Source organism: Hylaeus volcanicus, chromosome 5 (genome assembly GCF_026283585.1).
Source record: "Hylaeus volcanicus isolate JK05 chromosome 5, UHH_iyHylVolc1.0_haploid, whole genome shotgun sequence".
NCBI classification, from domain to species: Eukaryota; Metazoa; Arthropoda; class Insecta; order Hymenoptera; family Colletidae; genus Hylaeus; species Hylaeus volcanicus.
Window position 1 is genome coordinate 25,775,778 of NC_071980.1, and position 16,554 is coordinate 25,792,331.

The 16,554-nt window shown below is 33.7% G+C and overlaps 1 protein-coding gene across 8 annotated transcripts in view; it reads right to left on the reverse strand.

Annotated features, from left to right (window-relative positions):
- Positions 1–16,554, reverse strand: part of LOC128876612 (syntaxin-binding protein 5) — a 42,463-nt gene that overhangs the window by 9,627 nt on the left and 16,282 nt on the right. For 2 of the 8 annotated variants that reach the window (XM_054123112.1, XM_054123110.1), the window contains one exon: positions 8,925–8,970. In XM_054123112.1, coding sequence (XP_053979087.1) covers positions 8,925–8,970 — 46 coding nt within the window. Of the gene's footprint in view, positions 1–3,174; positions 3,638–8,922; positions 8,971–13,987; positions 14,459–16,554 lie in introns of all 8 variants that reach the window. The other 6 variants (XM_054123106.1, XM_054123104.1, XM_054123109.1 and 3 more) reach the window with 5 other exon arrangements.

The following is a 16,554-nucleotide window of genomic DNA, read 5'->3' on the forward strand; positions in this document are numbered from 1 at the left end:
GGAATATTTACTACGTTACAAGCATTATATGTATACCATTAGAATTCGTCTTGGGATTCGGTAGGCCAAAACTCGAATCTAATTTTAATGGACACTTGGAGGCGCCGTGGCATCCTTAACAAAGTGACATCCTGCGCTAAAATTAAATTAAAAGAGCACTAATCGCTTAAAAATTTATCACCGAAAAATAGCGAATTTCGTAGTTCTGTAATATGATTGAAAAATTAGTAATCTGAAGATACGTTCTAAAGTGACGTTTTAGATATGCTCACATAAAAATTACAAATTAAATGATAACCGTTTCTAATTATCACGATTACTTACAATTATTTAAGTTTGTTTATTTAAAATCTCACATTTTCGTTTGTTATTTAGAAATTAAAATTGGCCAACCCCGAGACAAGCTTTTGTGAATGTAGAGCGGCAGTCGAAATGTTGAAGTATCGAAAAAGGACATCACATTACTACAATACTATACATATAATGCTATATATTATTTTTTTCTCCTAATAACGTATCGGATTCAAGCACCAATTATTTATGTAATTATTGTACGTTTGACACATTCCACACTCTCAGAGACACTTCGAAGCTCGAAAAGAAAGGATGACTTGATTTTGAAAGTATAATAAACACAGACAATTCACACTTTGTAAAGAAGGAATGAAACTTCAGTAGCAATAATGTGATTATGCATTTTTCACTAAGAAGGCATACGTAACATCCTTAAAAAGTCTCTAGAAGTTTTCGTACGTAGTCAGTATACATATATACACGCATGTGCGCGCGCGTACACACAGAAGATTTCAATAAAAATCTGATCACAATTGCTTACAATCGATTCTTCATCTCGATACAGTGAACCAAATTTATGGTAAATATTTCTCTGTTAATCTTAAAGAGATACGTGAAAAAATATAATATGTATGATAAAATCCTCGAAAAGAATCATAAAATTAAATCCAGTCATATACAATATTTTCAATGTTTATAGTGGACAATTATATGCTAAAATATAATTCGATTTTACAATATCATTTTAAAATATACAGCATTAATGATTTGTACTAAAAAAATGAATGAAAGTTGTATATTTCCAAATACAATCTATTATTGTATTATTCTCTTTACATTTTCTCAAAAATTTCATTTCGGTTGATGTTATCTTAACATCTAACTTCACACAAAAAGAAAAAAAAAATAGATTTCAACCTACAGGCTGTCAACATTTACTGAAATACCGATGGATAAAAATTCGTATCACGAATTTTTATATGCAAATTTTCATTATTTCATCCTAACTCGTACCAACAGAATCGATTTGTAAGAAATATGACCGATGTTTATCAACACCCTGTGTATTAAATATTTCACGGATTGTACACTGAACCACGAAGTTTGTTTAAAACGTATCGTTAGGCCACATCTATTAGAGAAAGAAAAGTTAATTGAAAAGTAAGGCAGATAGAGGGAAATCGGTTAGAACGCGGAAGAATATTCTTCATGAAGTGTGCAGCGTGAGAACTATAATAGAAATAACGCAAGTTACATGATGTGCCATTGTGTGTTTGTTAGTTTGTTTGTTTTTTTTTTTTTCTGAAGAAAGTGGTTTAATCAAGAGCGAGTGAACAGATCACTAAGAAACAAAGATGCGATGCAGAGAAGTAAAGTCTGCCGAAGGTATATATCCACACTCAGCAAAAACCAGACAGTATTTTACTAATCGGACACAGCGAGAAAGTATACGATAACGAGGAACAATCTCGATAACAGCGACATTCGATAGTTCGAAGTTCTTTGGTTTCTAATTTTCTTTTGATAATACATTAAACGTACATTTGAATTTTCAATAAAAGTATGGATAAATACGAGATTGAAAGTAAAAGCAAAAGCAAAGATGCAGTATTCCTACCGTGAAATTTCGTTTCGGTATATCTATTTCCAAGTGCAGAGGGTAACATTAATATCTCGACGCTTTGGTATTTTTAGTTTGTCGCTTTAGAACATTGTTTACGACGAAGGATAATGTCATTGAAGTTTTGCGTTACATTAAAATATCGAGCCCAGTTAAGAAATGAATAAAGTTTATTTTTATTCTATTCGTAATGTTTTTTATTCAAGTCTCTGTAAATAAATAATTTTATGACTGCTTTTAGCTGTTGATGCATATTGCAGATAATTAACAAAAAAAATTACGTTTCAATGTTACACCTTTTTTTTTTTTAAGTCAGTGTCTCAGTATTTTCTTTGATATTATTGCTATATTTATAATTCACCTGTATATTTTATCTTCATAAATTTTCAATGAAATTTATGTCTGCATATCGAGGTGGAAGATGCAAAACCTTTAAATGCAAAATATTATAGGCTTCGTAAGGGATACCTAAGTGTTTGAATATTAAAGCAACGAAAGAATTAGACATTATTTTGTTTGAAACTTATTCCGCAAGAAACATTACGAAGCAACATTTACCTCGCTTCATTTATCTTTCACTATAAAAAAAAAGTTATAAAGCGACAAAGTAAAAATTCTAGATTGTACGAATATTAAAGTTGCTCACTGTATCCAGCAATTTCTTTCTTCGACAGACAAACATGACAAATTATAACTGTGCAGACGATAACTTGAGATGGACAGTTTCTTATGAATCTTAATCGATAATAACGACGTTCATTTCGTAAATAAATATTTTCTAATAGAACAGTACAATCAATTCGAATGAAATGTTTCAGTACGTAGAGTATACGGTACGGTAATTATTCTTACAATGAATTATACTCTTCGGAAACTTTAAGCCACCTGGATTTAACTCGACCAAGTCGCAAACCATCTACGAAACGTTCTCAAATGCATTTCATGCGCGAATTATGCGGACGTTTAAGAAATGTTCAAGTGAAGTCAAGTGAAAGATTCTTTTTTTAAAAATGATTCTGCATTTGCTGTACTGAATACAGTAACAAACGTCGTTCAATGTATTTTGGTCTCCACTGGTAGCGCCGTACCTAACGCAGAAGAATCGTTCAGAATGAAATCAAACTAACAACGAAACGAAGGAAAAAAAAGCACTTAGAGAAGAATAGACTTGTCTCATTCAATAACATAGAAACAAAATCGACGGTCTACGTAGTTTTTATAATAATTGCATAAAAAATGATAATTCGTTTGGATACTACCAAAGCTGTTATACTGTCTGGTGTTGAAGAGAATATTCTGGTAGTTTGAAGAACCTTGTGGACCGATCGACGAATAGCTTCGCATCTCGGTGTTACGCTGACTAGACAATTGCGAAGTCGTTGGAAAGTTGTTCAACGACAAGGAATCCAGCTCATAATGGTTGGTAGCTGTGCTCAGACACTTTTGGAGTTTTCTTATGCCCTGGGTACGAGACTGACGTAGCTCTACGCTTAGGGATTTGCGAGGATTCGCATTAGAGCCACCGATATCGACATCGGGGCTATTCACAGTACTGCGAATAGCCAATCGAGGGACATCGCTAGGATTTTCGCAATTGCAACCGTCGTCACCGGCGGAACCGCAGGTGCTACAGCTATTATTATCGGCGTTGTCACCTTTCTCACTACCACCAACGACCACCGTACCTCTTCGCGTTAACGGCAACATGCACATCTCGTTCATCTACAAATGAGCGACAGATCAAACGTGGAGAAAATAATATTAAATCCAACTCGAATTTTTGCCTAGAACCGAAATCCGATTTAACCCTTTGCGCTCGGATCGTGCACTCCGGAGAGAGCAGCGCGAGTTTGGAAAACTTTCTTTCGCGATTTTATACGGGAGAGGATCACGCGAATTTTTCAAAGTTGTACGTTTCTTCGAAGTTTTGCATTTGAAAATGCAAGTTAAAATGATGGTGTACTGGTTGAGATGTAACACGGAAAGATATCGCGCGAAGGATTGACGCTTAACATATTTAGGGACAACGTATGTGTATGTTTAGTAGTTTGTAAATTGAAATTATTTCGAGTAAAAAAGAAACTAATCCGATCTGATGAATAAATATTGTCATTTCTCGTCAGAAATATGTCCCTTGAGATAAACATATCAGAGATAAGCATGTATCAAGATATCATTTATATATAATTGTTTCTATGAATTATTAAATAATATAATTATTCAATATTATAATATACAATATAATTTCATAATACCATCCAATATGGCTCGATTCTTGTTTGCCTATTTTGCAACAATATCGCTCCGAGTGCAAAGGGTTAAATACTTGTTTCGCTTCGTTCTAGAATTTAAATGCACCGTACTTTCTCGACAATTCAACTATAACATGGTTTGATCACGTTCGTAATTCGTGGCATTTCTTTATGGCGATTGTTTAATTTTAATTAGGATTCTCTGTAAATTATAAATTAGAGTTTTAACGTGCAGGGGATTAGCGTAGCTCGTGACGTATCACTTTTCACTGGATATTTTGTTATCGTGTAGAGAAAGGAGTCGATTATTTCAGATATCAAAGCAACGATCTCTGAATCGATTCGTGAACCTTAGAGACAAAAACCTTAATAATGTTTGATTAAAGATATGCTAAACGAAGGATGAGCGAAATGATACGATTTTCTTGACGCTTTAATGTCTGCTTGTTCAAACAATACTCAATTTTGAGGGTCACGTTACCCTAAACAAAATCAAACGCAGGGGCTCCGAAATTTGTGTCACAAGTAAAGGATAGACTAGATAGTCTTATTACTTGGACGTATCTTAAAGTAGTGAGCTTTTAGATATTTTTTTTTTTTTTATGGTAGATAATTGTATAGATACGTGGCAAATGTAACATGTACAATCAGTCCTCGATAAGAGTCATGAAATCAAATCTACTCAGACAGTTTTAATGTCTATAACAAGTCGGTGTTTAAGGGATCAAAAGTACCCCAAAGCCAAGTTAATTTGAAACGAGTCACTCGATAGTTTATTGACAGCCCTATTGTAAAGAGACAATCGGTACCCAAATTTCAAGTCTGTATCTCGACGAAGGGAATATCGAAGAACAAATATCGAAAGTCGTGTTTTCGTCCAATTTCTCCTATCGTACGTAATACACGAACAATTTAAACAAAAATTCAATGTGATTGTTTAAGAAGTTGTCATGCAATAGTGTAAAAGAAATTCAGCAAAAACGTGATCATGAATTTTTGTCCTTCGATACTTGCCAAGTCGAGAGAAAGTAATTAATATATACTTGTTCTGATTTATCGTAAGATATTTTGGTCGGTGGTGCTTTTCGTGATATTTTTCCTTGTAATATTACTATTGCGTGAAATTTTGTTGGACACGGCTTATCAAATGTTTAGAGTTCCTTTTCTGCGTATCATGTTGTAAGCTTTTTTTTTTTTGTTTTATATCTACGAAATGGCGTTCACCCATTTGTTTCGTCGTTACGATCAGTCGAAATCAACGATTTCCAGTAGTTGGTTCTGTGCATTTTCTACTTCAACTGCTTCTTTAATAACTATCCCATCATATTTGCGGTATTTAATTGTAGGTTTATAATATTTTCAAATCTAAATAATGACGTGCTTGAAATGTTAAGTGTAGGGGCTATTCAAATTTTGACCATTTTTTTTAGCATCTCCCTTTGATACTTTCTTCAGATCGTACGTTCATCTGTTTATTAGATGTTGTTATGTAGTTTTTTTTTTTTTTTTTGAAAAATATCGATACTGATCCAGGAGAGTGAACTTATCCGAACTAAAACAATTATATTCGACGGTCTGTTCAATTATAAATCTTGCAATTATGATCCATTATGTAATAGATTTCCGATAAAATTAATTACCCTCCTATAAATATATCATAATTATCGGGGAACTGCAATAGTAATTATAATTAATTGACCAAGTGAACGGTTAAACGTATAGTCGTTGCTGTCTGCATCAAGGTAGAATTAAGAAGTGTCTCGTGTAACAGAAAGAAAGATGAACCGGTCAATCGCCAAAAATATTGTTACGTCGCTAAATGCATATATTTATAAAATGTTGTTGCTATGTGGAATATTAGCATATATTATGCAGAGTCTCTTATAGCAGTCAGTCAATGTCGGCAAAAAAAGTTTGAGGAACATAAGTGATAAAGCGCTCTGTCAGCCATTAAAAATACGTAATCGTTTAATTACAATAATCTCAAGAATATATAAATACTGTAGATGGTTGTCATATCGAAAAGAAAGAAGAAATGAATTTATAAGTGTAACTTCACGTCCTGTAGTCATTGACGATGCCGTGACCATCCGTGTTATTATTATTACTATTGCTATTGCGTGCAAATCATTAAAAAAATGTCCACAAGCTTTGAAAGCAATGTTATACCGAGAGAAAGGTGTCAGGATAACGGTTCCTATGATACAATACTGCATTTTAAACACATACAAGAATCAAAATTATTGTATATACATACATACATGTATACATATACAGGGTAAAATATTTAAGTGGGGATACCTAAATATTTCCGTTACTTATGGATATATGGAGATGATTGTTTTGGAAAGAGTTGAATTGTTCGAAGGGACAAACTTAAGAATGATAACAAATTGAATATCGATGTAGTTATTATTAATCCTGTTTACCAGAGGAAATTTTTAACACTAAAAATTACCAAGTGAAGAATTATTATTAGGGAGTTATAATATTGTATTAATCATTATTATTTTAAACATGTATCACAGCTTTGGTATGTATTAATCATACGTAAATTCTGCAATTATGTGATCAGAATGGTATATTCGTACTTATTGTCACTGTCGTCAGTTAGTTTTCTCTTTCTTTACTCGTCACTAAGTAATTGTCTTCTCTATTCGTCAGCACGGTGCAATGACCACGACTATCATATAATAATCCAGGTTGCAATAATCGAAGTTTTGTTATAGAACAAAATATAGCAGATTCCATTTACAAAAGTATCAACCATTCTCTAATCACAAAAAATGATTACCTTGGGAACACTTTTCCTTTATTACCTACTATATTTATCCTTTGGAACAATTCAACTTTATTCATATAGTCATAAATATCAAAGTTATTTAGGTGTTCCCATTTAAATGGGAAATTCAGTTATTTCCAGTACGAGTGACTCAATTGGAACTTTTCTATCTTGAGCAATTTGTTTTCGGTACTTTGAAATTATTAGGATAACTTTCGGTTTCTTAAATAGAACTTTGTATTTTGTTTGTCCCTTGGCAGGCACAAATACGAATTCAGCGTATATCACAAATTCATTTTGTTCACCATCAAAGCTAAAAATACAGTGGAAGGAAATGTTCAAGAGAAACACTACGATGCTATAATATAATTTGCACTTATACAATTAATATTAGTCATTATTGATATATGATATATGGATCAGTGATCTGTTGAGAGGAACTCTCCTCGTTTCACTGAAGTGTTGTCTTTTATTTTCTGTAGTTTTACACAGCATTCTCTCTGTATGCTTTGAATCCTGTTCGAGTGGTTTAACGGGGTTTATAATTTGTATATTCTCATGAATTGTGATTTTTGACCGTTGTTGATGAGGATGATTGTATTCGAAAAGCTTAAAGTAACGATGTCAATTGGAAAAAAGTTCGCCTTAGTAAATGTATAACCAGTTCGTGAGCATACCTCAAGCATATTATTCAAGACAAAATAAATTTCAATCGGTCTAATCACACTGGAAATAATCGAGAATAATCAAGTTATGCAATTTACCTTGTATGTGTACATACAAGTAAAACAGCCTAAACAGTCTACTTGTATAGCCATAAATACCGGAGGTATTTTAATGATCCCGTTTACGTAGTCTATCCTGTATTTGTTAGAGTGTTTTAAAACTGATGGCCCACGCTATAGTATTCGTCAAAATAAACATAAAAGTGTTAAAAATCACATTTATATGGAAGAAAAAAAAGAAACTTAATACCTTTGAATACATTGTAAAATCAAATTTCCTTTTCTCCCTTATGAACGTGTTTTTTTGTTATTTAAGCCTATTTGAAGATCAATCTATCATAAATTACTCATCGCATTCATCGCATGTCGTTGAATTTGTACGGTGTGAATATTTGAAGTCAAAACAACCGAGTAAGACTTTTCTATGTTATCTTGCAAATGGCTTATGTTCCTCCTATAGTTGCTGATATACACAAAACAATATTCCCGATGTTTATCGAGAAATAAAAGAGAAGTTCTTGGACGACCATGAATCTTGAAAAAGGAAATAAATCATATACCGTTGATTTCTAGATCTATGTTTGCAAACCCTTTATTTAGATTTTGATGAATAGTATACCCATTCAGAGTTTGGGCCAGCAATTTTAGAACTCCCAATATACAGAGTGACCCGTTTATCGTGCTTACGTTCAGCTTTCAAAAACTAAGCAGTAGACAAATTTGATTTTCACAGGTTTAGTTTCGTTTTAGAATTTTTAAACCAATTTCCAACAGCACTCAATATACAACATTGTTCTTCTAAGCAAAGTCTTATCTTTTCCAATCGGTTAGGAGTCTACGACTCATTCCAAGTGCGATAAATAAAAAACCACGGTTATTAATTCATCACAACGTGTGTATTAAACTTTGGTGCATAGTCATCGCGTAAATAGTTCATCGACTCGAACACAAACTAATCCCACGAAAACTACATTTAACGTTTCCTTAGTTTTCAATGCCTGAACGCAAACAGATTATGCGAACCACATTGTATACAGTACGTGTGCGTGTATGGGGCAGCCATAGGCGTCAACGGTGTCACTAATTATCTGCAACGGACCTATATCGATTCTCAAGTCGCTTACAACATACTTAAAGGAACGGATACGAATACTTAACATTACCTAGATTACTATGTAAAGTCTTGCAACAAATATACTTTTCTCTCGGTGATAAAACAACTGTCAAAATATGAAAAACCTTGTCTTTACCTGAATCAACCTTGCTGTCGGGGAAGACCGCAAAACTGATTTGAACCTGAAAAAGCGTTAAAGTAAAATCTCTTCATATTCAATTAATAGATTGATTATGCTCAAGGATAACTTATCGATTGTGTACGTTTCTTGTTTTTTTTTTTTTTTTCAAAATTGAAGGACATATCGAATTTGTAATCTCTCGTGATACATTCGAAGAAGGAATATTCCAAACGAGGGAAGCAAATTACAAAGAATGGGAGTAGTCTACAAAAATTCAAATGAAATTCACATATATGGGTGTTAAGAACAAGTGCGAATACACGGGGTGTTCCGTATGAAGCGTTACAAGCGTTTCTCTCAGAAACTAATGAAATCATCGGCTGCGCTTTTCCTACAGTTAAAGAGTACAGGCGGCCCTTAAATTTTTGTTTAACGGAAGGTGGTATTAATTTTCTGTTATTTGGATGGCTCTGAGAAAACTGAGTAACATATACTTGAACCGTTTTCTGTTCTCCGTATTTTATTATTACGTTACGGAACGAGGGGAGGGAGAGCTGCGGATCTCTCCTTACTGAGGATCGGTTGAAAACTGGTATCATTACTTGGATAGTTGGCGCGTGGAAGGTCGACACCCCTACCCGCACGCATCTTCGATATCGGCCAGGTAAAAATACGAATTTTCGGTTTGCCTAAGCCAGTAGCGAAGATCCAGCAAGTAACGATACGGCAGCGGGATAACGAGGTCCACTCCACCTAAGGCGTGTAAAGTTGATAGTAGTGGATGTAAATACAGCGGGTGTAGAATGTATTCGTACACCGATCAATTTCCCAAAAAAACTTTTGTGAGAAATTGTAGTTTCTTAACTTCTTTTTTTATAATCAATGATATTTTACATATTCTCGGAAGTCTCTGAGATAGATAATAGTCCAAACAACATTTGCTAGTTAATGTAATTTGTGAAATGAACAAAAAAAAAAAAAAAAAATGCGAAAAGTGGGTAAAAGTATAGAAGCAATAAGTATTTGTACGATTCTTATGACGAACCATTTACGGTAGAGTTTGTAACGTAAACACATTAGTTTATTGCTCCGTGCGAATTAGAAAACATCATATTTCCAGTAAAGTACTTTTAAACAGTTGCGCGAATATTTATCGCCTCGACATTTCTATCGATTAATTGTTTTTTTCTTGTTAATTTCGCAACTTACATAAATAGCTATTCTTTTTTTTTTGTAATCTATCTATTTTAGAGATTTCCGAGAATATGTTTTACTCTTCTGTAAAATGTCATTGTTTATAAAAAATAAGTTAATAAATTACAATTTTGTATAATATCTTTGGAAATTGATCGGTGTACGAATACTTTCTACACCCACTGTAGCTTTGTACCTAAGTTATGTGCCACAGAGGTGTACCCACAGATATCTATGCTATATCTAGATTGCTAAAAAGTGGCAGTGAAAAGCATGTACAATAAGGGAGTGAATTTTCTCGCGCATGCGTCAAATAGGTTCTCCTCGTGTAGATGAGAGGGACCTCAACCTTCCATTCTTCGTTCAAGTTTGGTTTTTAATTCTTTTTAGGATTCATTTATAAAAACAAAACGATACTGTATAGTATAGAGTATAGTTCCATAGTCAGGTCACGGATATCTGTATAATATAGATAACTGCGTGTCAAATAGTATGAGAAGGGCTTCCCCGAACTTTCCATTCAGCAGACTTTTGTCGCCATAATTCCGTAACTGTGCATAACTTTAAAAAACGGTTCAAGCAATTGCCATTTAGTTTCATAAGAGCTATTCGAATAACAAAAAATTAATACAGCCTTCCACACAAAAAAAATTGAGAGGATCTTCCACATCTTTCTAACACTCCCTGAAATTAGCCCTCTGTACTATTTAATCGCGTGAAAAATGAAGTCGATGTCCTCGTTGATCTCTGAGAAAAGGGCTTGCAAGATTTCACACAGGATACACCCTGTATATAGTTTCAATGTACGTTGACTACGCATTCCAAATATTCATAGGTGTACCTAATATGAATGTACAGATGCTATTATACATACAAGCATCTTCTAGTAACGAACAAGGCATGTAGGGTACAAGCTGTATGTCCATATGCACCGATGAAATATCACATTACAAAAGGGATATCGTTGTATGATACAGTACAAGAAATACATTTTAATATTCTCTCACTTTTGTATAAAAAGAATATATACCACGCTTCTCATCGGCTTGCTGTTTAAATTCTGTACACGCAATCTATTGCCATCGGACCTCAAAAGTGGGCACAGCGATACACGTAGACGTAAACGTATTAATTCTGCACCTTATTACGACACTTCTCCGATTTAATATTTACAAAATCTCCAATCTATACTTTCCGAAACTTCAGTTTCTGGATGTTGGACTTTAACGCCATAGAAAGTGTAGGCACCCTCTGAGTACAACATGAAAATCCATTTAAATAGCGTACTTAACAATAATGAGTCTGCACTCTTCCGAAAAAATTCTCTGAACATTTCCTAATTTCCTACGTCTTTTCTTTTCTTTCTTTTTTTTTTTTTAATTCTTCGAAATGTTATTTCGTGCTGACACAGAATTGATTGGCGTTTAAACAAACGGTGTTCGTAAAAGTGATTGACTGACTCTTATATTAGACTCTACATTTACCACCAATAAGAAAAATCGAGTAATGTATTCCACATAACCTTCGTCGAGTTAGTCTAATTAATAAATTCTTTTTCCTCTCATTGTTCCAGGTTCGCTACATAACGCCGTTGTGCTACGTATTTCTGAAAATCCATAACGTTTTGAGGTAACGAACGTATACTTTCGTCCACCTATCGTGGAAAGATGTCTTCAACATCCTTTCATTTTAACGTTTTCCCTTAACGCGTTTCGAACGACAACGCGATCAACGAGTAATTATTTATTATGTAACATATGGAAATTTTATAAATTACCAAGTGATTTTGATGATTTACGTTATGAAAAACTTTTAAAATGTCGTTCTGATTCGTTTTATGCTTCGTTGGTCTCACTATGGAACAAATTTGGTTTAATCGTTACTATTATTACACTTTATGAAACGTAAATGTTGTACACAGAAGTTTCGAAACCTGTGTCATTGTTATTCATGGAAAAGATGAGAATGAGAAAAGAGAATGCGAAAGAAATGCGATTCGTCTCGAAGACTAATCGTTGGATCCGAATGAATATTCATTTGTATAATTCTGTACTTAATAGTCATATTTTGTCACTCATTTAAAAGAAAAATAAAGAAGAAGAAAAATAGATGGCACATGCTCCGCGGAAACAGGGAAGAGCTCTAATTTCTTAAACCATGTAGGTACAGTGGCACATAAGAAAAAACAGGTAACGATATTCCTACGTGGTAAAATGGTTAATATCAGTCATGCAAAAGTTCTATGAATTATTCTAATCAATAAAAATAAAAGCTTCGGGGTTTAGTACTGCGGTTGGCTATAGTATTGCAAGCTCCTGTATCTCGTGTCTATTCTCAGATTTATGTGAGTTGTGAATAACATTCGATAAAGAATATCGTTCATTTTTAAACGTATACAATTTTGATCGATCGTCATGTTTATTTTTTTGTTCGTATTTACGAAATGCACGAGGTTGTATTACGTACAGTATTGGTCTAACCAAGTATACGATAGAATAATTCCATGTCAAATCGAACACTTTTTAGAGTAACATGTTTTATTCGGCTGAAAGTTGAATACGTTGGAGTCGTAGACTTTTCACATGGTTTGTTAAACAAAAATTAAGATATTTAAATTGCTTCTGCTACTAGAAAATGACAATTTTTTTAACCAACTGCAGGACAATTGGTTTCATAACAAATTCTTATTTTGTGGTCGAATGTATCCAAGTATCTAGTATAAACACAAATTTGTTTAAAAAAAAAAAAAAATTTCCACGACTTCTCAGATAACTGGGGATAAAATCAACAATTTTCAAAATGTATAAAAATCCTTCACGATACGTTCACGTGTCGCTGACGGCTACAGCATATCTCATTTCAGCTAATTCTACCACGTCGCTCTAAAACGTATTATGTGCAAGAGAACTTGGGGGATAAAAAAAAAATGTATGATACGTGAAGCAAGTTTGTGAGCGCGATAAATCATTATACAATGTACCTTAGAAAGCAAGATTAATTATGTTTCACATAAACCTTTGATACCGATGATATCTTACTGCGCAAGCTTAGATTATTAGACACTGTCAGTTGATATTACCTCTAGAAGTTAATTTACATGAATCTACGAGCATCCTAGGCAATCTCTTTTTAAATCAAGAAAAATTGAAGCACAGTCGAAATGTAGCCGAGCTTTTACTATAATTAATCTAAGATATTTGAGGCTTTCACAGCCCAATTCTTTATGGTTAATATTAACCGAGGTTTCTGGATGTAAATCGTTTCTTTCTGCTAAAATACTTTGATATTTCGCCAATACAAGAGATAGCTTTTTCAGGGATTAAAAGACACATTGATATCGTACATTGTATAATTTTGGTTTTTGTAAGGTACTCGTGCTCGTGTCATGGCTCCTTGACTAACAATCATTAAGCTCATGGCACGATCGATCGTGGCTTTACAACGTACCTAAAATATTCTCAAAGTTAAACGAAAAATTAGGTAAATTTTTTCTGTGAAAAAAAAATTACGAAGTACACCCAATGTGTCATTTGACCCCTAAAGAAGCTAGCAATGCTGGCAAAATATCGAAGTATGTCATCCAAAGGACACAGTTTACGTACAAAAGCCGCAATTAATATCAACCATAATTAATCTATATTTCGTAAAACAAGTACACGTTCTCATCGACACAGAGGCATCACTTTTCCACGTAATGAGCCAATCTCTACGCAATGACGTTTGCGATTAGAAGAAAACTGGTTAATACACCATCATATTACTCACACGGACTCGCACGCATACATATACTCGTATTCGTATGTTACATTAAACTCTAACACGTATCACGTATCTAAATGCACACGGACAACACAGACTCTCCTCTACTCTAATTTTGAACACTTACTGAATCTTCTTATCAGATTGCAGGTGAAGGATTCGGGGGCCGTGTTCTCTTCGCACCTTAGGTCACAAACCGTTGGATCGTTTTTCGCAAACTTTAAATTTGGCACTGACAACAAACGACCCTCTCTTTTCACTTGTTTCATCTTCACAATTTTCTTCAGCCGTGGCGGTTTCAATTCGTTCTCGGACAGGGTTAAATTAATGGGTCGCACAGCATCCGATTTTCCGATCACGTTGTCGTTATGGGATCGTAACTGTCTATTAACGTCTCCTTCGATCATCGGGCTCTTTACATCCTGACTATGCCTTTTCTTATCATCGTTCAATGGACTTTCACGGCCTGATATCGAACCTTCGGACGACAGCGAAGACTCGTCTTCGACACTTTCGACTGGAGATAACGAATTCGCGGATTCGTTGACATTACAGTAAAATACGGAAGCTTTCTGACCGCTACTATCAGTGCCTACCTGTTAACAATGGGGTACTTGTACAGACTTTTCATTTTAGAGATTTAAGGTCACTTTTGCGATATAGAAAGCTCAAATGTTCAAAACTCAAAGCGATTGATCAGGATTAAACGTACACGTAATTCCACGGATTAATTTCGCCGAGCTGTGGCAGTTGAACGAAACAAAACGAAGCATAAAGCAGATTGTTGTGGCCAGAAATGAGTTTAGCTTAATTAACGTAACGTTAAAACAGAATTTAATTGAATTATTTATAGAAGAGAAAGCGTGTAACTGGATCTCAAACTGATACAATATTTTAAGAATAATTATTACAAAATTACCCTGCAAGCATGTGTACTATTCAGAAGCAACGAATTAATTTTTTTGTTTGTTTTTACTAAATCAAATCGAATAATTAATCAGCTGTAGAATACGAAACAATCAAGAAAATGTGTACGAACGACTTCATGGTTATATACTTTTTGAACTGTAGTCACTTTTGTATTTTCAAGATTCATTTTCTATATGCGAATGTCGTGTACGATGTTACATGCTACTGTTTAGTTGTTTGTTGTTTATCGTCAGTGGCAACAGTAACAAGTTAGTTACAATCGCTCACGTGCTCTCGTTTGAAAGAGTCCTAAAACATTTCACTAACAGTTACGCACAACTTGGACTATTTAGACTCTTTCAGGCATCTTTCAAGCATCAATACATGTACTAGCTTGTACAGTGTTCAAGACAATTAAGCGATCTAACACGTGAAGAACAAACCAAGCATAAGTAACAAGAGAAATACTACGTATTGGATACATGTTATACAGAGTGTTCCGTCGAACTTGAGTGTGTTGAATGCAATAATATCCTTCAGGTTGAGACGAAGTTATCCCTGCTACTTCACGGACGTGCGAGTTCCGCTCGTACAAATATCAGGTTGTCCAAAAAGTTTCTTTCCCTTTATTAATAAGTAATACATGCACGATAGTTTATGTCTTATGTTACATTACTGAATTGTGCACGATTCATTTTGTTCCATTACTGTTACAACATGAATATCTACGAAATTAGATTGTCTATTTATATAAACACGACCACATGAAATAATTTAGTGCAACTCGCGAAAGAAAAGCTATTATTTTCCACCGAGTCTCAACTCGATGGACATTGCTACATCTCGCTTATTTCTGACGATAGATTAATATGTTTGAAATTAAAGAAAATTATGGTCAAATCAAATGAACGTTTTCGTACGGTAATTTTGTTCTATTATCATAAATAAACGAGATATTTAAGGTATTCAAGCTAGACAAGAATACTCTGTATACAAAGTTTCTCCGAATAATTTATGTTGCTCATTTTGTTCACCTTGAACTACATCTTACATCAAACAAACCAATACTAGAATATGAAAAGATACAACATTGAAATAATACCGTCTCAAAAATATATTTATACGAATTTCCTATAGTGTATGTAGCGCTGCAACTATAATTACTATGTTTCTATTTATTTACTTTAAAAGTACTAACCGATCAAGGCATTTATGTTGAAAGGATCTATCCTTAAAATAATCCTTTTCGCTAAATAAATTAAAATGTAAAGATGTTGTATCGAAAAGGAAACTGAAAAGAAACACAAGAAAAAAGAAATCTAACAATGCTAGCTATTGTGCAAGTGGCAGTATCTTACGTTTCAGTCTAAAATTTATATCTTATTTATATCGACAAAGTATTAATGTTTAATATACACCTTGTAGAACTAGTACGATATATTCTTTATCCTGAATCCACGTGTAAAGAGTTAGAAAATCCCCTTAATATTTGTTTTTTTTTCTTGCATACATTTTTCAAAAACCTTTTTTTTTTTATTGTGACTGTCGATGCTTCAAGAAGTCAAATTGGCGCCAATTGTTTGTGTATAAAGAGTAAAATGTGTGTTTTAATGTATATCGTTTCAAACGAAAATTGTTGCGATATATTTAAAATTGGAGTTATAACAATAACTGATAGGGGAAACAAGTGTCACCTTGTATGTGTAAAATGCAAACAAAATTGATGGGATATCACACGTTCCTTTGTATTATTATTTTTCTTTTAACCTGAATTATTAATACA